Source organism: Lepisosteus platostomus, chromosome 26 (assembly GCF_059453375.1).
Source record: "Lepisosteus platostomus isolate fLepPlt1 chromosome 26, fLepPlt1.hap1, whole genome shotgun sequence".
NCBI classification, from domain to species: Eukaryota; Metazoa; Chordata; class Actinopteri; order Semionotiformes; family Lepisosteidae; genus Lepisosteus; species Lepisosteus platostomus.
The window spans coordinates 7,925,758-7,946,549 of record NC_142636.1 but is presented as its reverse complement, the minus strand read 5'-3'; the positions used below and the strand labels follow the sequence as shown (position 1 = coordinate 7,946,549).

Below are 20,792 nucleotides of genomic sequence, written 5' to 3'. Positions count from 1 at the left end.
TATGCAATTTCTTGCTCTCCATGAGACACACAGACAGGGAGAGAAGCTGGGGGTCAGAGTGCAGGGTCAGCCATTGTACAGCACCCCTGGAGCAGCTGGGGTTCAGGGCCTTGCTCAGGGGCCCAACGGAGTAGGATTCCTCTGCCGGCCGCGGGATTTGAACCAGCAACCTTCCAGCCACAGACGCAGATCCAGAGCCACAGAGCCACCACACCGCCCCAATACAAGAAATGGCCAATAAAGTGATCTCATCTTATTTTTGATGAACCATCTTCTAATGTACTGGCACATTGTGTGGTGCTGTGCACGTCCCGAGAGATCGGCCTGTGTAAGAATGTCAATGTACATATGAAAATATACTCCTGGACTACTCCACGCGCCCAGCTGTCACGCTCTCCTGGGGTTCTTGCGGAGACACAAGTTTCGTTTTGTTTTAAATTTATTATACAAAGAAACATTCACAAGTTAAGGGGAGTCGGGGGGAGAGGGGGGGGGGGGCTCATTCACATGATCAAGAGAGCTGGTCCTTTACATAACGGTTAAAATGTACAGGAGGGAGCGGACAGGGGAAAACGAAACAAAACGGGGGACAAGAAGTACAAAAAAAAACTGCTACTGCACATCAGGAATTCCCCCTTCCCTCCCTGCCACCCCGTCCTCTCTCCGCTCCGAGGCAGAGTGGCGAGGGAGCCTGGGATGAAGGAGGGCCGATCGGAGGCTCTCCGCTGTGCAGCTCCAGAGAGATCCGGGGTGGGCAAACAGGCCGGAGGGGCACGGGGTCAGGGCATTGTTTTTCGTGTGCCCACTGGAGGGGTGGGGGGGTGGAAGAGTCGTTTTATCCCCCGGAAATGAAGCAGAGCGGCGATCCTGCACGGTCCAGTTCCTCCGCCTGCCCCTCCTTCCCCAGGGGCGGGATGAGCCCCCCTAGCGAAAGATCATCCCGGAGAGAGGGGGGGAGAGAGAGAGGTGCTCCTGAAAAGTGCCGGGAGGTGTTTTTTTCCAGGATTTGCCCCGACTGGACTGACTCTCCCAGCGTGCAGCGGTATGTCATCCCAGTTCTTTCCCCCCCCCGTTTTCAAGTAGAGGAGGTGGGATCCAGAAAGAAAGAGCTCCCGGCTCCCGCGATTCCAGGCCTGTTTTCATCCTCAGCTCCTGTCGCTCTTCATCTACTTAGTGGCTTAAGCAAACGGGGTTTTTTTTTCTTGTAAAAAAATCCCATTCAAGTTCCTACAAAAAAAAAGGGCTTGAAAGTCCTTTGAGGTTAGTCAGAGTCCGCGCGTGTGTGTGTGTGTGTTGGGGGAGATTCTCCTCGATCACTGCCCAGGCTAACAGCACACAGAAATGTGCACAGACTCTCCGCCCCTCCTCACCAGCTGAGCGAGACCTCTGCCTGCTGTGGTTATGGCTTACAATGACAACCCCAACGACAAGCCCAGACCATCAGCCAACGCGTCGCACCTCGGTCTCCGTGCCCCAGCAGCAACGTCTGCTGAAGTAGGAACGCTCCCTCGATAGTCCGCCTGGCGGGGAACGGGGCAGGAGCCCCAGACCCCCGACGCTGCCCCTGACTCGCCCACTGCTGCTGCACTGACTAGAGTCCCCCCTCTCACCCCCTCGCCAAGCAGAAGCTCGAACCCGTCGCCGACGCCCAACGCGCAGGAGGCTGGACGTTCGGGACACGAGCCGCGTTCCACTGCTCCGAACATCGGAGGAAAAAAAAACATAGGGGAGCCGTTCCTGCAGTAAAAAAATAATCTGCAGTACAGATACCCCCCCAACAAATACTCCAATGATTCAGGGTAAAAACAAACAAACCTTAAAAACCAGGACTGCACAAAAACTCAAAATATCATGTTCCATGGTGACAGTCAAGACAGAAAGCAGCATAGCAAAAACCCTAAAGGTCTTTAGCAGCTGAGTTCACTGAAAAGGGTCCGGAGAACTAAGAACATTTTCACTTTAACAGCTTAAAAAGTTTGATTTTTAAAACTATTTATTTTTTCTATTTTAGTTTAGTTCTACCTCATTTGCAGTTATTGTTAAAGCTTTTTAGGGGACAAAAACAAAATCAAGGCAGTTCATTACGCCTTGGGCGTTCTGAATTCTGCGCTGCAGGCCTGGCTGCAGAGTTCTGACCTGGCTCCCGGCCCGACGGCCTGGGCCAGACCCCTGTGTACCCTTCGACACCCTACCAGACCCAGCTGGGTCGGAAAACTTTGTTCGACGCCGCCCGTTCCACAAACTGGACGGCCTGAGCTCCCACAGGGAGGAGGCCGAACGCTGGAATCCCCCCAGGAAGCCTTCAGCTCTCGATGGGGATATCCTGTCTGTCAACGTCAGAGCTGCACCTGAGCTCCCTAAAGCATCGAGACCATAGATCAGCTGCCCAGACACGGTCAGCTTCGACCACTACCCAGCTTCCTAATGACAGATCTCAACCCGCTCAGGAATAAAGGGCTGAGAGGGGTCTGTCCCTCATCAAGCAGCTAACGCAGTCCATAGCAGAATCACTGGCGCTGCTCTGCACAAGTCTGAGTCCTGCCACTGGACACGAGAGGGGCAGGGGGAGGGTGGGGGTCAGGGGGCGTGGAGATATAGGGAGAGGGCGATAAGTGGTGTTTATAGGAAATAAAAAGGGACACCTGAAAAAAAACAAGGCATGCTCAGCCTACAACCCAGTCGCCAAATGGCATCCTAAAATCCCAGATTGTGCAAGGCAGCTCTGAGAGAACCTCAATGAGACGTACCAAGGGGCCCCACACGTGTGCAGGAACCAGGAGAGAAGAAACAGGAAGCACTGAGCTAGGAGAAGAGCAGAGGTCGGGGCAGAGGTCAGAGGTCAGGTGTCAGAGGTCAGGGGGTCAAAGAGGGCGAGCTAGTGTTGGGCAACAGGACAGTGATGGCCGGAGGAGGCGTCAGTCTTTGTTTCGCCTGCCCAGCAGTCCGGGAGCCCCCGTTTTCACATGATGCCGTTGGTGAGGTACTGGAAGCCGTCGTACAGCTTGGTGGTGATGGAGCGCATGGAGCCATCCACCATCTGCTCCACCAGCAGCTGCAGCTGCTCCTCCGTCAGGTTCATGTGGAAGCGCTCCTTCAGGTTGCGGATGGTGCTGGAGCCATGGAAGCAGGGCAGCTGGGAGCCTGGGGAGGGAGACAGGGGCCGGGGAAGATTAAAGACGGCGATGGCGAGTGTGTGTGTCACACCCCCCGCGTTGGGAATTCACACTACCCCCACGTGAGAGAGTCCTCAGGTGTAACAGTACCAGCCTCGGGATGTCTTCCATCCCCTCTGCAATTTCACTCCCTAACAATGTGAAGTAACTATTTCTTCTCTTGTCTCCTAAAGCACTATGTATCGGCTTCTCCGTCGGTAATGTTTCTCTTCCTTGTTGTGCTGGGCTGTGCCTAGAGCTGGGCAATAATTCGATAACGATAATTATCCCGATATCATTTTCCTCGATATAATTTTAACAAAAGTTCGATAAATGTCCGATATATAGGTTTATGCTTTGCGCATGATATGCGCCTGCGCACAAAATACTGCGCGAGTGCGCGTGTGTGTTGCAGACCGGGCAGCTAACAAATTTGTTTGATGTTTCTGCTGTTTGGCAAGTGTTTGTTGTGTTCTTAAAATAAAGATTTGTTGAATTTACCAATTAACTGTCTGGTTTCTTCAACTTTCACTCAGGAGAAAAAATCTGCCTTTAAACTTGAAAGAAATAATGATTTGACATTTATCGTGATAATTATCGATATCGACTGATATGAAACTTTTTATCGTGATAATGTTTTTGGCCATATCGCCCAGCCCTAGCTGTGCCATAAAACAAAGCTACCCCCCAGGGGATAATAAAGCCTGAATTGAATTGACCGCCTCCTGATCTAGGGGGCCCATCAGCTACTTTGCTGCAAAGGCTGATCAGAAAGACAGCGGCTGACCCGCCCTCATCCTTCTGTGCCAGATGAGAGGCATGAATGTCGAACCAGGTTCAACTGCGTTGACCCAGACATGCATGTCAGAAAGCAACTGATCACGACTTGTCTGACACGATCAGAGGCTTCCTGCAACGCACAATGAAACGATAACCAGCAGCTTGTCATTTTAGAGCACCTGCTCCATGTTTCTGACCGCTGGCAAGACTGCATCTCCCACGTAAGGTTTCGCATCCGAGCTAGGCTTAATCAATCAAGCAAAGCCTCGTGCACCAGATAAGTGGATGCAAGACTCGATGAGTTGATTCTTGTCCCCTATGGTCTTGACTGCAATATTTTTGCTGCTCTGTGGTATCCAATCAAACACTTTTAGGATAACATGCGTCTGCTTTGCTTTCGATACGTGGGCTGCACTACATTTGAGGTCACAAGATCCAGAGTTAAGTAAATCCCTCAACTTAAAGACACTTCAAACACACACCGGTGCTGATTTATAAAGACTCCTGGAAGAGGGATCTGGAAGACCTCGCACAGTGGGCTGTAGAGGTCAGTACCTTGCTGCATGATCTCCACAATCTGGATGACCTTCTCCATGTGTTTTCTCGCGGCAATCAGGCCCTGTAGCATCAGCATCTTGTAATAGTTGAACATGTCTCCATCGAGGCCACCCATCACCTGTGCAAAAGAGCAACAGGTCAGAGGTCAGAGGTCAAAGGGTACTTGCCAACCCCGAAAGATCAGAGGATTTTTAGAACTGCTTACACTACCCTTACCCAGGCCCAGACTATGAACCAAAACTCTTATTGTGAACCCTCAGCCTAATGATCTATGGCTTCCAGTGGCTGCTCATGTCCACTGCACTCAGTCTCTAAGGGGTCTCTCTCTGCTGCTCCTCCTGGGGCAAGAAGAGCCTCTGACTCACATCCACAAACTCGCTGGTCAGCTTGAAGGCGGACGTCTCGAAGCCCAGGTTGCGCGGGGAGCTGGACAGGATGAAGCCAAAGTCGATGTGAATGATGTGGCCTTCGGAGTCCAGCAGGATGTTGCCGTTGTGCCTGGAGGGGGAGACGACAAGTTGTGAGCGATACGGAGAGACAGGGCCTTCTGGGAGACAGAGAAACTCAGAGAGGGTCAGACAGCAGGGTGGGGACGGACAGAGAAGCCATGAGCCGCGACCTGAGCCAATAGCAATTCGAAACGGAGTGAGAACATGGCGGACGGTTCTCATCGGGGAGATCAGAGGAATTAATATCTTCCCAGAATTTAATAAAAATAATAATAAACTCATAAGCAATAATACTAGTAGTAAGCTTACCACACACCAGCTACCATGACTGGTAAAGGCCAGGGGGAACTTTGGCCAGGACGCCAGGGTAAAACACCTATTCTTTTTGAGAAACACCCTGGGATTTTTAATGACCACAGAGAGTCAGAACCTCAGTTTTATGTCTCATCCACTATACTTTTACAGTATTGTGTCCCCCTCACTGTACTGGGGCATTAGGACTCACTCAGACTGCAGGGTGAGCGCCCCCTACTGGCCCCACTAACACCTCTTCCAGCAGCAGTCTTAGTTTTTCCCAGGAGGTCTCCCATCCAGGTACTGACCAGGCTCACACCTGCTGAGCTCCAGTGGATTGCCAGTTGTGAGCTGCAAGGTAATATGGCTGCTGGCTTATGTACTAACACAGTCGTGGTATAGCAGACCAGGGCGAGAAGACCAACCGTGGTCCCAGTCTCAGCTCTGTAAGCCTATGGAGGATCTGGTGTTTTGTGTTTGGGTGAACAGCTTATGTGTCCTTAGGTAGACAGTACAGGCTCTTGAGTAGTCAGGGCTCCTTAGTAATTTTTTAAACACTTTCTATATCATTTGTGATGAAAGGAGCTCCTTCACCTATCCTAAAGACAAGAATGATTCTTTCAGTATGCAATTCCGTGTGCAAATGTCCCCAGGCTGTGTTCCAGAAGCAGGAGTCAACCACGGGAAGCCAAGCCGTGACACACTGTAGGAGCACCTGCGCTCACCTGTCCTTGACCTGCAGCAGGTAGCAGATGAGGCAGTAGCCCGCGCAGCTCTGCACGAAGTTCCTCTGCGCCGTCAGGAAGGCCTCGGTGGTGTAGTTGCCGTGCTCCTGCAGGAAGTAGTCGAGCAGGGACAGCTGGGACTGCTTCTTCACCTGGTGGATGGACACGGCGTTGACCACGGGCTCGATCATGCCGCTGTCCGACGAGATCACCAGGATCTTGTAGGGCTTGATCCACAGAGGCACCCGCTCCTGCTCCCAGATCGACTGGGGGGGGGGGGGGAATCCAGACAGAGGGAGCACAGTCAGGAAACGGAGAGGATCAAGACAGGCCGGCAGAAAACAGGAAGCACCTTAACGCACAGGGGAGGCTTGACGTGACCCGAGGTACAGTTGTATGCAAAAGCCTGGTCAAATCGCACGTTTCACTGAAACTCTAAGTGAAAGGAAGTTCACACAACCTCTGCAGTGTGCAGACTTCAACATGACATGTTTCTGCATATTTTAATGCACAATCACTATTCATCTGCTGAATTTAACAGATTGAAACAATAAAACTGTGAACAGAGTATGTGCAAAAGTTTGAACACACTCCTCTGGCAGAAATGACAGTTTTTGGAGCCCCGATAAGAATCTCTCTATTCCTGCTTCAGTATAGTTTTCCCCCACTCCTCCTCGCCAACCCAGACGTGCCCTTTCTCACCACTGCCTGAACACGCAGCGAGAATGACTGCTCGCGGCCTTCAGAAAACACATTTTTAATTCATAAGGAAAATGCTACAAAATCCTCGAATTTCAAATAAGCACCAATATACAGTAGGGAGTTTTTCCTCGCCGCTGTCACCTTAGGCCTGCTCACTGGGGCTTCAGGCCCGGGAATCTTTCAAGCTGTTTTGTGACCATGTCCATCGTAAAAAGCGCTATACAGATCAAACTGAATTGAACTGAATATACAGCATACACTCCAATGCGCCTAGTAAACATAACTTTGGGGAGCATTGAAGTGTATGCTGTATATTCAGTTCAATTCAGTTTGATCTGTATAGCCCTTTTTACAAGCGCTACACAAGAGAGAGAGAGCTGTGAGCGAGACGATAGAAGTGGTCACATGTGTGAAACATGCACGTTCCACAGAGGACCGGGGGGCGACGATCAGATCCATCAGTTTCCCAGGACAAAGCTGCTGGATGACTGGATGAAGGGGGTGAAAAGGGAAAAACAGCAGCAGCAGCAGCAGCAGAAGTAGCAGCAGCAGCAGCAGTGATGGGAGCACTTTCAGCTGCGCAGCTGTATGAGGGCGCGACTGCGCTGGCAGGTTAGCGAACCTTCGGCTACGGGGGGGGGGTCGGGGGTCGGGGGTTGCGTACCTGCAGCTGTTTCAGCACCTGGAAGGCCAGCAGCTCCTGCCGCAGGTCGTCCCCACACTTCACGATGACGGACAGCAGGCGCCAGTTGGGCAGGTGGCCATACGGGGAGGCTTCTCTGATCCGCCTGCAGCACAGAGAGGGGCAGAGCGCTAATGTCAGAATGGCCGCTAACAAGAAGATGGCCCATCCAGTTCATTTTTGAGTGGCCAACTGAGTGACGCTTTCAGTGCCAAGGATGCAAGAACCCAGCTTTGACAACATGGCTGGGCAGCCCGGGAAGAGAGAGAAATCTGACTGACCGGCAGTTAAATCTGTTCACCAGCCTAGCCTATCAATATGTGCTCACCCCCATTACATCTCCCAAGTCTAACTTTTCTTTTAATAAAATGAAACAGAAAAAATGACAAATTTTGGAGAATGCACTGGTTATATTGCCGTATTTTAATATTGTTTGTGTTAAAGATCAAATGACTATAGTATATTTGACTTTACAAAGTACAAAGCTGTGCGCAGAACAGCTTTGAACCCGAGCTCAGAAAGCCCTAAACGGGGATAGTGGCTTTTCTCCCAGAATGCTCAGCGCTGCACCGCCATGCCAGAGACGGTCTCTCGCTCTCTCTCTCTCTGCCAGCCTGGAGACACTCACCTCACTTTCTCCTGCCAGGGCTCTTTGAGGGCCACAGCCGAGGGGTCCTCGGGGTCTCTCTTGAACGTGGTGGGAGTGTGCGCCAGCTGCTCGGAGAGGCGCCGCCTGGGACACACACACAGAGACGGACAGCCCTGTCACACACACCGCCACCAACACCACACTCTCTGTGACCGAGAGAGCTTCCCTAGTGACCACTCAACCACAGCGCCACTCTGAAAAAGACAGGCTATCGTTCTTTACAGGTTTGCGTTCTGCAGGGCAAATGAGGTCGCTCTCCAGGTTTTTATCCCTCTTCCACGTTCTCTGACGCTGCGGGTGCTGGTCGGTGCAGAGCCAGTTTAAGATGGAGCAAGAGAAGTGCAGCTGAAGCTGACCAGGCACTGCTCACACTGTGCTGGAATCATTCTGCTTCTCACCCTGTAACAGTAAGGTAGGTGTCTCTAGCGTCCCTGATGGACTTTGTGTCTGACTGTAACACACTGTGCTACACTATAGCTCCAGTTCATCAGATAGTACTGGACGATTACACTGGATTGTAGATGACTACGGTACCAGACTGTGATTCCAGAGAGTACGGGAGACTGCAGTCGAGCACTGGGTACCGGACAGTACGGGACACTGCAGTCGAGCCCTGGGTACGGGACAGTACGTGACTGTACAGTCGAGCCCTGGGTACTGGACAAGACGTGACTCTGAGCCCATGGTACCCATGATTCTCTTCTGTACTGTAAGGCTGGCTCCAGAATTCCTGATGGTACAGGGTTGTGTCGCTCTGCATGCTGCCTCTTGGAGGTCTGTGGGGGCTCACGCACCTGATGTCTCCAGCCGCAATGAAGACCGGCTCCTTGCTCTCCTGGCTGGTGATGCTGTCCACGGAGAACTGGGAGATGTTGTCACAGCTGTTGGTGTGAATCTCTGGGAGCTGCAATCAAGAGACAAGAGAGCAGAGCTGAGCCACACGACAGGAAGTTCACTGCTGAAGAAACTCTTAACAGGCTTCCATGACTTGCGTAAATAAGGAGCTGGAGTTGCCTATGAAGCCTGCAGGGCTGTGGCTGCCCGGGGCCAGAAAAGAGAAACACTGAGCCAACACATGGTGTTCAGGGCGCCCCCCGGTGGTTCGAGCGTTGACCTCCTGACCTCGACCTGCAGCTCCCCGATGTCGTCCACGGACCAGGCCTCGTCGTCGTTGTCGTAGTTGGGCACGGTGCTGAAGCTGCTGGCGCGCTGCTCGTGCGTGATGCCGCAGTCGGGCAGGTTCTCCACCGAGCGCGTGCTGCGGATGCGGGTCTCTGGGATGCGGGCGGGAACGCCGGACGTCTCGAAGTTCTCGCACTCCAGCACCTCGGCGTAGATCAGGTACGGGGCCTGCGGGTGTGCACGCACACATTATAAACCTCGTTCCAAGAACCCAGGGGTATCGGCTCCCTGCGTTACTGCAGCGCTAGTTAGAGGTTCTGAACTCCCAGCTCTCAACTGCCTCTGTTGGTTTTCACGCCAAATGGGCCCTTAATCACTGGTGCCACTAGTGTCACTAGCTTGTTTTAGTTTTTAATGTTCTCTCATTCCTTATTTCCCATGTCTTCACCACACAGACAGACGCAGAAGTCTCTGCTCAGCTGTGAATTTGCTTCCATACAAGTGGGAGTGCCACGGCAGCACACCACACCCACAAGCGGGAGTACCACAGTGTCAGGCCCCGCCCCCATGGTGGGAGTGTCAGTATCAAACCCCGCCCATAGTGGGATTGCCACAATATCAGACCCCGCCCATGATGAGCCTGTTTTTCCTCCTGCTTCAGTACGGTGATATATATATTAGCTCACACACCTCAATAAGGGCAGTCCTGAAACTTGCAGATTAGCACGGGGTTCATGCCAGTTACAAATCTCACTCCACTTTTTGAGAGCTAAAAGTAAAAGTTAAAAAACATTCAACTGAAATCAACAGCCTCTGACTAAGAGCTAGGTTGGATCAGAGAGCAGAAGATACAGAGATCCAAACAGTGGGCCAAGCATTTGGTGTGCAACTGTGCACATGTAGGGGGGGTTATGCACACTCGAGATTTCTGAATTCATGCTATGAATGGCGAGCGAGAGGGCTCTCTTCTGGAATCAGAGCCCGAATGGCTCAAGACAGCGCTCTTTCCTCCTTCTCCGGAAACTGACCACCGCCCCCCTCTCCCTCACCCCCCCCACCCCACCGCCCACCTTGTCTTTGGAGTTGAGCACCACGGCCTGCGTGTGGGGCACCCGGACCACGTGGTGGTCGAAGCCGGCGGTGGGCAGCCAGACGCGGGCGGGCAGCTTGTGGTTGAGCAGGGAGAGCTCGGAGATCAGCCGCTGGGTCTTCTGCTCCTTGGTGGGCAGCGTGGCCAGCCGCTTCCCGATGCCCATCAGGGACTTGATGAACTCCCGCTGCGGGGTCAGGCGCACGGGCTGGCAGGGAGACACGGAGGGGGGGGGCGGGGGGAGACGTCAGCCCGGCAAGGGGACGTTGGACAGCAGGCGAGAGACAGAGAGAGAGGACGGGAAGACGGAGCAGATCGGAGCCCGTGGAGCCAACGAGAGCCGAGACAGTCATGAGCGAGGGGAAGAGGGAGAAAAGGAGCTTGATGCCTTAAAAAAAAAAATCATTACGCCTTCGGTGTGGCTTGCTGTTAAAAGAAAAATACCCAGAGGCCGAAATTACCAGCCTCGGCCAACATCACCCTTTCCGACCTTTACAGATCACTCTCCCCCAGCACAGAGGCCCAGCCTCCCTGTAGCAGGTCAGGCTCGCAGAAGGAGCCACCCCCCCACCACCGCGCGCCCGGAAAGAGGAAGAGAAGGTTCAGTTTGCCCCGTCTGCTCGGCCCCCCCCTGCGAAAAGGCCTCCATCCATTTTCTAACTGATCGATCCAATTCAGGGCGGCAGGGGAGGCAGGAGTCAATCCCAGCAAGCAATGGGCACAAAACCGTGCACGCCCTGCACGGGACACCAGTCCATCGCAGGACACATACACGCACCAGGGCCAGTTCTTATGTACCAAAGCCTCTCCTTGTCAGTACACAAGCAGGGGTCCCAGTCCCAGCCCCGTAAGCCTGTGACGGATCTGGATGTATGTTTTACATTGGGTTGCAGAGCTTAGCGATCTACTACCTGTAGGTAGACAGTACTGCTTCTTGAGCAGTCAGGGCTCCTACGTTGTTTCTTGACAGCTTCTGATGAAAGGAACCTAATCAACTATTTTCTAACCACTTCCTTCAAAAGAATTCCGGTCACATGCACGCCAGAGACTATCAGAGCCAGAGCCAGGACACATCCTAGACAGGACCCCAATCCATCACAGAAGAGACATGCAATCACTCACACACACACACAGACCAGGGCCAATTATCCCAGAAGCCAATTAACCACCAGCATGGCTTTGGAGTGTGGGACGAAACTGGAGAACCACGTGAACCCAGGGAAACATGCAAACTCCACCCTGACAGCACCCCAGGAATTGAACCCAGCTCTGCAAGGCAGTGATGCTCCCCGCTGCGCCACCCTGCCGCATCAACCATTCCAGCACTGTCCACACGCTGGCCCTACATCGCATTCCTCCTGCTACTGTCCCCTTGCGGGGCTGGGCTGGGTGCACCAACTTCCCAACAGGCCACTGCTCCCAATGCTCCAGTGGGAAAACCGTGACCGTGGACAGGTTTGGCTCCCTCACTGTGCCTCATGGCCTTTAAGCCGACGTCCTTAACGTGTGCCGCTGGAGCCAAGTCAAGATTTTCCACATGTAGCAGGGGGCCCACGCCTGCTTGAAACCACCCCACCCCTCGAACAGCACACACAGGGACACGGACACAGAGAGACGCACAGAGAACCCGCATGGGGAGGGAGAGGAAGACTGCCAAACCACCCGACAGGAGAGAAGGAAACGCACAGAGGCGTCTCCTTCAGGAGTTGAGTTCACCCGTTACAGAACATCACGTCCACGAGCGCAGGGGCTAGTATCGGGACAGCCCCGGAAAGACAGAGCTGTCGTTTCGGTGGTGCCCACAGTACAGACAAGACATGCCTGACTCTGGCAGTCGTGAATGAGCAGGAACAGAAAAAAAATTCAATTCACAGGGAAGAGCTTCTCTCCTAAAAGCAGGCTCTTCAAGACTTGTCCTCACTGTGGACTGAAATCCTGAAGTGGGCTTTGGACATTTTCAACTGGATTGCTTTACAGCAATTTATTACTTTATTACATATGGATGTCTCTCTGCACCTCGCAGCTCATAGAACCTGCTGATCTTGCAGCTCTAAATGTCTTAATTGATTCAATTAATGCTTTGATTGCAGCTGTTAGTAAGACTTCTGAATGGAGTCTGCCCTGCCCAGGGCTGGTTCAGGAATGGGGGAAGAGCACATTGAGCAGATCAGGACAGTCCAATCGAGATGTTTGCAAGACATCTGGAGGAACGAAAAGAAAACACTTTCATAGCCTGATTTTGGGAGATTAGATCAGAAAAAAAGTCTTTCATCTTGAATCCTGCAGATCTATTGAATACTGCTGGAAAAAAACAACTACGACAGACAGAAATGGAGGTCACTACAGTTAAGCTGTTTCTTCCTCTTAAAAGACCACAAAGAATGAGATCTGTTCAAAGATCCAGCCAGTGATCACCAGCACGGCAAAGCACAGTTCCCATATTGTACACCAAAAAAACAGATATCCTTAATGTTTATATCGGCCTTATTTATGAACTAGTTTCAAGAGCAGTGACGCACAGAAACTGTGCTTTCCCTCATGTGGTGCACTCAAGACTTGAGCTGGAGTGGAGAGAGAGCCAATGAGATATCCCACAGGTCAGGTCTTACTGTGTTCATAGGGATGGGGATGCAGTACCGCCAAAGGGACTCCAGGGGGAGCTGTTGAAATACCATTCAAAAAACAACATCAAGAGCCGAGTAACGTTTTCCATCCTGCTAAGAAAACACAAGGTTTCCACAGTCCTACAGACCCGTCTTTTGACGGATCAGCAGATTCTCTTTATCAATTATCAACAGAATCATGAGCCCTATGGTTGTCCGACTTGACAACAGAAACCACCAGTGATTCCATATCCCAAAAACCACCGTGTCCCAGGAAGGTTGAATAGAGGAAGCGATGGGGTCAGAGGAGGAAGACAAGAGCCCGCTAACTAGCCAAGCGCCTGCCGAGTCAGTGGGCGTTTTCTTTGGCTCTTGGAATCTTAGAATCTCCTGCAGATGCAGGACTTTTTCAGCTCCTCCCCCCTGAAGATCCTGGCATGCCAAGCTCGTTAACATGACTAATTAACAGTTACACGCCATCACCAAAGAGTTAGAGGTACCACACACCAGCAGGGGAAAACCAGTCTAGTCCTACAGCACTGGGCTGCAGTTTCATTGGAGAAGTATGCTAGGGGTTATTTTAAATTATCCAGCCCCCGTCTGAAAGAGAACAGCTGTGGATCAGAAGCCAGGGTCTGTGGTCAGCTCTCAATGCATCGCTTTAACTCCGGTCATTCATCCTGGCTGCTGCCTGGCTCAGCCCTAAAGACCTCCGCCCACACCCCCACGCCGCCTGTACCTCCGTACTCATAGCGGGGTTTGCAGGGGGCACTGGCTTCTCCTTCCAAAGGCATGCAGGTTAGACTGGGATTGGCTGATACTCAGCCAGTAAAAGCACCTGCACCACAGGGGTACGGACCACAGGCAGGGCTGATGCTTGAGATCCCAGAAACTCGTGCTCCTGGAGGTCAGCATGCTTCTGTCTCGGCTGTCCGCGTTCCCCTTTGAGTCTTTGCTTGCGAGGCTAAATTTGGCTTTCAGGACTTCATCAGCAAATCATCTCAACACCTTTTTGAATATCTGTCTAACTACCCTCAGCACCCTTCATCACTCTGGTCAAGCGGAAAAACTGCATTTCGGAATGCCACTAACCTGAAAAGCCAGTCTGTAAAGGTAAGAAGAACGAAGACTGCTAAGCAATCTCAACCAGCCTTGGTTAACTACACTTAAATGAACGTAATCAAAAAATGTTTCTCGAGCCTCATCGACCATTAGATTATGTTAAACTATTTCAATTTAACAGGCCAGCTTTGCAAGCTCTTTGGCAAAACACTATAAACCCTACCTTCGGTATAAGCGATTACAAGGAACAACAGCAGTGCAGAAATGTTACAGGAATCCACTCTGTTTCATATGTGGCTCCAACGTGTTAATAACCTTTGACCCCTCCGTGAACCCCTGAGAACTGAGGGGACAGAAGCACCCGCATGAGCGACTCGAGAGCTGGAAGGAGGGACAGAGGTCGGCCCAGGGCGGCCGTTCGGAACACCGGCAAAGGGAACTGTCCTGGAAGCATCTCGTCGCCGTCCGCCACCGGCCAAACCACTTCCAGGTATCATTTCATCTGCTGGTCCCGAGCGGAATGAGGTGCAGTCACAGGCCACACAGGGCAGGGCTGGGCTGCTGGGCGTAACGCAGCTGTCAGGGCTAGGTCTGGAACCGAGGACTAAACACACAACCCCCAGTTTCACAGCATCTTAAAACAGGCCTTTCCAGCCTGGCTGGTAGAAAGAGAAATGTACCTTTTCAGGTTACCCATTTCTCTGGATCTCATTTTCTCGAATCGCGTATTCATTTCAATGCAGATTGTTATGTACTATCTCTTCTGATTGCCAATTTTGTTTTATGAATTATGTTCCTATACCATCAATTAACTCACTGATAATTTATCGGAATGAAATTGTCAAGCACCTTGTACTGCGAATTTGTCTCCATAAATAAAACCTGATTTGAGCTGAGACAGGGGGGTTTCCTGCTTCGGTCCCTGGAAGCTGGAACGTGGAAAGATTAAACTCCCCTTTGAACCAGGAGCAGTAATGTGTACAGAAGGGGGACAAACTGGGGCGATGAACGCTAAACTCATCCCTTTTTTACGAAGCAGATATTTAAACAGACCTAAAAAACTGGGTTATGGTCAAGATCGGGGCAGAAAGCAAGCGAGGACCCAATTTGAGCTAATAAAAACACAGAGCACATCTGGGCACTGCCAGCACTGAGCTGAATCAAGCTTTAGGAAGCAGGGAAAAGGAATCATACCCCTGCCACCTCATCAGCTGTGCGTTTACTTACGGAAAAACGAAGGAAAATAAAGGAGGGAAGGACAGGAGTCAACCAGCCACCCCCTGATCAGTCCAACAACAAGGCCAGGATAACAAAGGCTCTGAACTTACTGTACCAATCTCTGAGTCAATGCTCTCAGTGCTGGAGTCCACTCCCTGGGAAACGGAGAGGGTTAGGGGTTCAGGGGGAGGGGAGACAGAAAGACAGGGATGAATTCAAACTCCTGAAAGGCTACAGACAAAGTCAACCCAGCGGACATCTTCAGGATTGACTGTGAAACACAAACTAGAGCGGAAACATAGGGGGAACACATATTAGGACTTGGATGAGCAGGCAGTTCTGTACACAAAGGGTAGCGGGAGTCTGGAACGAACACCGTTGAGGCCGATATCCAGGCTCCCAGCTCAACAACGGGCCAAGAGGCTGGGATTCATCTGCAGCTGTCAGCCAAGCAGGACAGAGGGACCCGATGGGACTCATTCTGTTATGATCATTTTTACAGAAAGAGCTATGAAGACAAAAAAAACAAACCTGCTGCCTCCGTGAGACTCATGCCTCGGGCCTTTAAAAAAAAAAAAAAAGCTGTCCGAATACAGACTATCCCTCGATCGGCTCAAGTAAACTATTCCTGCATAATCAGTTTAACCTGGGACAGAACGGTTTACGCCTTCTCCACCTTCAACAACCTTATGACCTCCTGCTTATCACCATGAACTGAAGTTAAAAATCGCTGCTCAGGCTGTTTTTTTTAATTCACCCAACTAAACCCAGCTCCAAGCGCTCATTCTGGGTGCCCAAAGCTGATCAGAAGGAGGGTGCGTGCCTAACGAAGCAATCCGAGCCGCCCTCCCCTGTACGCCATTCCCCCTAATCTGGCAGCTCATCTCCTGGCCCAGATCTCCTCGCTAATCCTCGTTAGTCCCGCCCGTGCCCCGACCTCAGCGCGGCTATTTCTGTTCCCGCTGCTCCGTCTGGGGGTTTCCCGTCACGCCTGGCTGGGGGCAGCGTTCGGGTTCGGCTGCTCCGCGGTCTGGGATTGTAAAAAGCAATTAAGCATATCGGGAGCTCGTTAGCAGCCATGGCGACAGCAGAGAGTGTGGCCTGATCGCGGCGTGGAGGAAGAGTGGGCTCTCTCCCTGTGCCTGCGCTCCACGAACCGTATTTAAACACTCAGGCACAGCTCTCGCTCCTCACATCCATCTAGTAGGACGTACACCTACTGGCCAAAATATTAGGAACCCCCCACCCCACCACCCACTGCTTCTCTGGCACATGAATAAACACAGGAGCAGGCAAGGCCATTTCTGGAAAGGGAGCAACCACCCTGATCGTGGATCTGAGCGAACGCCGGAGACCCCCGCCTCTTGGTTGCCAGGGAACGAGACCGGGCTCGGTCAAGGGCGCATCCAAGGCCCGCACCGCACAGGAGACCCCGAAAATGATTACTTAACTAGACCAACTGCAAAATTCGCTTTCCTCGGGGAGGGGGGCAACTTTTGTCTTGATAAATAACAGAGCTTCATCTCACAAGAGAGGGGAATTCTTCACATCGGAGCCAGAATTCTCAGGTACCCCAGCTGCTCTAGTTGATAAGGGCTCAGGGGGAAAAGAGATCCCAGCTGGACAAGCTGGGGTTCGAAAGGTGTCCAGTATTCATCAAGCTAGGCTTGCCACCCCTGAATCAGCCAGGGGGTACCCCATTCCTGCAGCCTGGGGCAAGGAGGGGGGAATGGAAGAGCAGTGGAAGGACAACGATCGGACGGGCAAGAGCCCCACGTTCCCACGAGCGCCAGCCGAGGGACAAGGACTCACGGCGCGGGCGAGCAAAGGACCGCCGAGCAAAAAAACGGCCGAACCGGGCGACCGGCAAGCTTTCGGCAGATCCAAACTCCGATCGGTGGAGCCGGGAGGTTTGTGACCCAGGGACAAGGCCCCCCGGTCACAGGAGAGTCCGCCGCCTGCCTGGGAACGGGACGGAACACAGCACCGCGGGGTGGTGGCTCTGTGGCTCAGGATCTGCACCTGTGGCAGGAAGGTTGCTGGTTCGTATCCCGCGGCCGGCAGAGGAATCCTACTCTGTTGGGCCCCTGAGCAAGGCCCTGAACCCCAGCTGCTCCAGGGGCGCTGTACAATGGCTGACCCTGCGCTCTGACCCCCAGCTTCTCTCCCTGTCTGTGTGTCTCATGGAGAGCAAGCTGGGGTAGGTGAAGATGACAAATTCCTGATGCAAGAAACTGTACAGGGCTAATAAAGTGATCTGATCTGGGCTCTTGTGACAGAACACCCCCCACCAGCACCACCAGCGGGAAGGGCCGTCTCCCTGGAGGGACCTGGGACCCTGCTGACGCATCCGAGCCGCGCTGGCGTCACGAGGCAGGACGCCATCGCCCTCATGTGACTCTGGGAGGAAGGCGGGGGGGGGAGGAAAGAGAAAAGGGAAAAGTGTGGTGGGGGGAGGAAGAGGCACCGTGACCGACCGCCGAACGAGACAGAGAAAAAAAAACACGGAGGAGAGGAGCATGTGAGAGAAACTGAGACAGACGGGGGGGGTGGGGAGAAGATTCTACACCTTCCCGCTGGTGTAGAAAAAAAGATCACCGCTCGTGGACTCCTGCTGTGCTCGCAGAGCCCCTGGCCGAGGGACCTGCTCCCCGTGTCAGACAGGAGACATCGGAACCACGTCCGCGGGTCTGCACACGAACCCCTGCTCGCGCTTGTCGAATCAGTAAACGCACTGCGACACGTTGTGGAAGAAAACTCAGCCTTCACTCAGGCTGGGAGATTGTCAACAGAGATCTTTAATACAATCAGCTGAAGGGGAGCACATCACAGAGATAGGGCTTCCCCTCGCACTTAAGACATGCTCACTGGACTGAAGTTATACTCTCCTTTTTATACATTAAAAGTAGGCAAGACTTGAACATATCAAAGGAACATACAGGGAAAGGGGCAGTGTCAGAAGTCAAACAACCAGGACAGGGAGATGCCATTTGGCATCCTGCAATCTGTTTCATTTCTCTCTGGTTGAATGGGTGTGAGGAATCACAGGCTTTAGACGGTGGTCTTAGGTGTGAACAGAAAACCTTTCCCGCGTATAGTCACTGTCCTGACCTTTTGACTCGGTCTTCCACAACGTGGAGGAGGACCGCGTGTCCCAGCAGGAGATGCTCGGGGCCCCCCTCTCTGTAACTCCGGCCCCCCGCCTGCTGCACACACAGCCCCCCCCCGCCGCCCGCCGCGCTGACAAGCACCGGAGCCCGAGCGAAGCCAGGGACCCGGTTACCACGGCGACGGGCACAGCCGAAAAGGGTGATGTCATGGGGCTGGCTGACCCTCCCGCGATCCACGGCGGGGGGAGAGGTACAGGAGTGGGGAAGAAAGAGGGGAGGAGGGTAACCGGAGCGAGAGGGAAATAAGGGAAGAGAAAGCAGAGGGAGATAGAGGCACGGAGCAGAAAGAGGGAAGAGGAAACGAAACAAGAGGAGCACGGACGCATTGAAGCGAGGGAGGGGGCAGAGCACCCCCCCCCAACACCACCTTGAAAGAATCCCGGGAATCTCAAGCCGGCACAGCTTGGCTCCTTGCTGGCCAGGGCGGGACAGGGCCGCCTCCATCGCCCCGCTGTCCCACCCCCGGGGGAGACGGGGTGCCAGAGGGACACAGGTGGGGGTGGGGGGAGGCAGGGCCCAGCCCCCCGGCCAGGGGAGTGTCCGGCCCCTGCACAGGTCAACCGGACCTCCCGCCAGGCCCGGCTCGTCCTGGCTGGACTCCTCCCGGCTGCCGGACACGCCCCACGGTCCCTTCCACCTCACAGCGAAGAGCAGCGCTCAGAACCTCATTTCGCGAGGCTGGTTTCAAAGACCGGCGCTTATAAGCCAGCCCCTGCGAGCGACTCTGCCGCAGTTCAACAGCCACCGCCTTCGACCGGAGTGCACAGCGCAGCCCCCACCGCCTCTGACCCCTGCCAAGTGGAACTTGGAGGCGTTTCTTTACACAAAGGGTGGCGGGTGCCTGGAACAAGCGGCGTCATAACGCTGTTTAGAAGGATTTCCCGTGATCCCGCGGTAACCTGCTAAGTCAGACCCTCCAGTTCACTCAAACATGACCTGTGGCTTATTAGCTGCCCTCTGTTCTTGTACTGCTCTGGCCAGAGCAGCACGGTATCACAGGAGTGCCTTAAAGGGTTACAGCTGAGCCTATATACAGTCATCTCACATAATGCATCAATTCACTCTGAATGTAATGAGACTTATCCCCTTCTATTTACATTTCTGTTTGCGTAAAATACCACAGTAAAAAGTTCACATTTAAAAGAAAAATCGTTTTACGAAGTAATAGTCGTCTCAGGAAATCTGAGGTCGGTACCTTTACTGATCCTAAAATTAGCACTGCCTCAAACTACGTAGCACTTGGTCAAAATGGGAGAGATGTCCTTTCAGCCTTAAAAATCAAGAGGAGATTTTTCATCAAACAAAAAAATCAAACAGGTTATAACGAACTACAACACCCTGCTCTCTTCTGCTGCCTGTCGCAACTTAGCTCCTAATTAAATTACTTACACCTTAACGGCAATGTACCAAACACACCCTTTCTTTCACCTGGATTCAAACGCGATGCTCTCCAAGAGCTTTCTAAACATCTGCAGTAAACCTCGAAGCTGTCCAGGATAGGGGGAACTACCCAGCCAAGCATTCTTGACGCCGACTCATCGGTTAAATTTCACGTGGGCCACTGAACCCCAGCTCCATCCCCCAATTTAAGAGATCAAGCTGAAAAACCGTGCAGGGGCTCCACAACCTTTAGACTCGGGAGGGATCCCAGGACTAGGACATCCAGCTTCAGACTGATAAGGCTGCAGGTTTGGCTGTGTGTGTCACAGATAAGCAAGGAGAGTCCTGGCGTGGCCATGGAGAATGGGAACCGTAGGTGAACGTGAGTGTGGTTGAGTCACTGCGGGTGGTCATGTGGACAGCGTGGGTTGGCGGAATTTTATCTGATCCACTGATCAGGCCTGCAGTTCTGCCTTGAAGGGGCAGGGGGAGGAGGCTGGCTGATTACCGGAGAACGATCTAAACCAGGTGTCAGCAGCCTGGCCACATGCTGTTCTGTCTCCGGCACCCCTGGGGCAGATCAGATTAGCACAGCTGGCCAGGTATCGATTCCAGATGACCGTGGCCTTCCAGATCCTCTACGCAGAACGAGACGGACAACCCTATCCCCACCCTGTTTTACCAATCTAAAACAGAGGTGCCCCGCCCACCCCAGACCGGAGACCGTGTGTTCAGGCGTGAGCTCTGAATCAACACCGAGGAATCCCGAGCTCGTTCGCCCCCAGGAGCACCTCCCACAGATTCCTCGGCCATCCCGAAGCTCAGTCTCCCCCCTCCCCTTCCCTCGGAGAAATGCTTGGAATTTGCCAGAAAGCCAGCTGCTCCAGAAGCCACAGGGCCGTGCCCCCATCCAGGCGACGCCCCCTCTCGCCCCCGACCTCCCTCCCAGAGAAGAGCCCGTCCCCAGCGTCGCACCAGGAACGCGGATCTCCCTTCCTCCCGAAGCTGAGACGGCTGGGGCAGCCCTTCAAAGAGCCATTTTTTTTCCTGCCATTTTTCACTTGCACCTCGGTAGGAATGGGAGTGAAATCTACACTCCTCACTCCTACACTCCTCTGCTAAAGATCCTCAAAATCCGTCCGACGGCGGATCCCGT

The 20,792-nt window shown here is 53.0% G+C and overlaps 1 protein-coding gene across 4 annotated transcripts in view; it reads right to left on the bottom strand.

Moving 5' to 3' along the window:
- Positions 1 to 1,740: 1,740 nt before the first annotated feature.
- The window catches only part of pi4kb (phosphatidylinositol 4-kinase, catalytic, beta), a 32,590-nt gene continuing 13,538 nt past the window's right edge, over positions 1,741 to 20,792 (bottom strand). For 2 of the 4 annotated variants that reach the window (XM_088620598.1, XM_088620597.1), the window contains exons 3-13: positions 15,197 to 15,241; positions 12,813 to 12,863; positions 10,184 to 10,411; positions 9,114 to 9,341; positions 8,786 to 8,895; positions 7,971 to 8,075; positions 7,325 to 7,448; positions 5,959 to 6,224; positions 4,856 to 4,988; positions 4,488 to 4,608; positions 1,741 to 3,141 (exon numbers count right to left, since the gene is read on the bottom strand). In XM_088620598.1, coding sequence (XP_088476724.1) covers positions 2,960 to 3,141; positions 4,488 to 4,608; positions 4,856 to 4,988; positions 5,959 to 6,224; positions 7,325 to 7,448; positions 7,971 to 8,075; positions 8,786 to 8,895; positions 9,114 to 9,341; positions 10,184 to 10,411; positions 12,813 to 12,863; positions 15,197 to 15,241 — 1,593 coding nt within the window. In that variant the 3' untranslated portion in view covers positions 1,741 to 2,959. The remainder of the gene's footprint in view (positions 3,142 to 4,487; positions 4,609 to 4,855; positions 4,989 to 5,958; positions 6,225 to 7,324; positions 7,449 to 7,970; positions 8,076 to 8,785; positions 8,896 to 9,113; positions 9,342 to 10,183; positions 10,412 to 12,812; positions 12,864 to 15,196; positions 15,242 to 20,792) is intronic. The other 2 variants (XM_088620599.1, XM_088620600.1) reach the window with 2 other exon arrangements.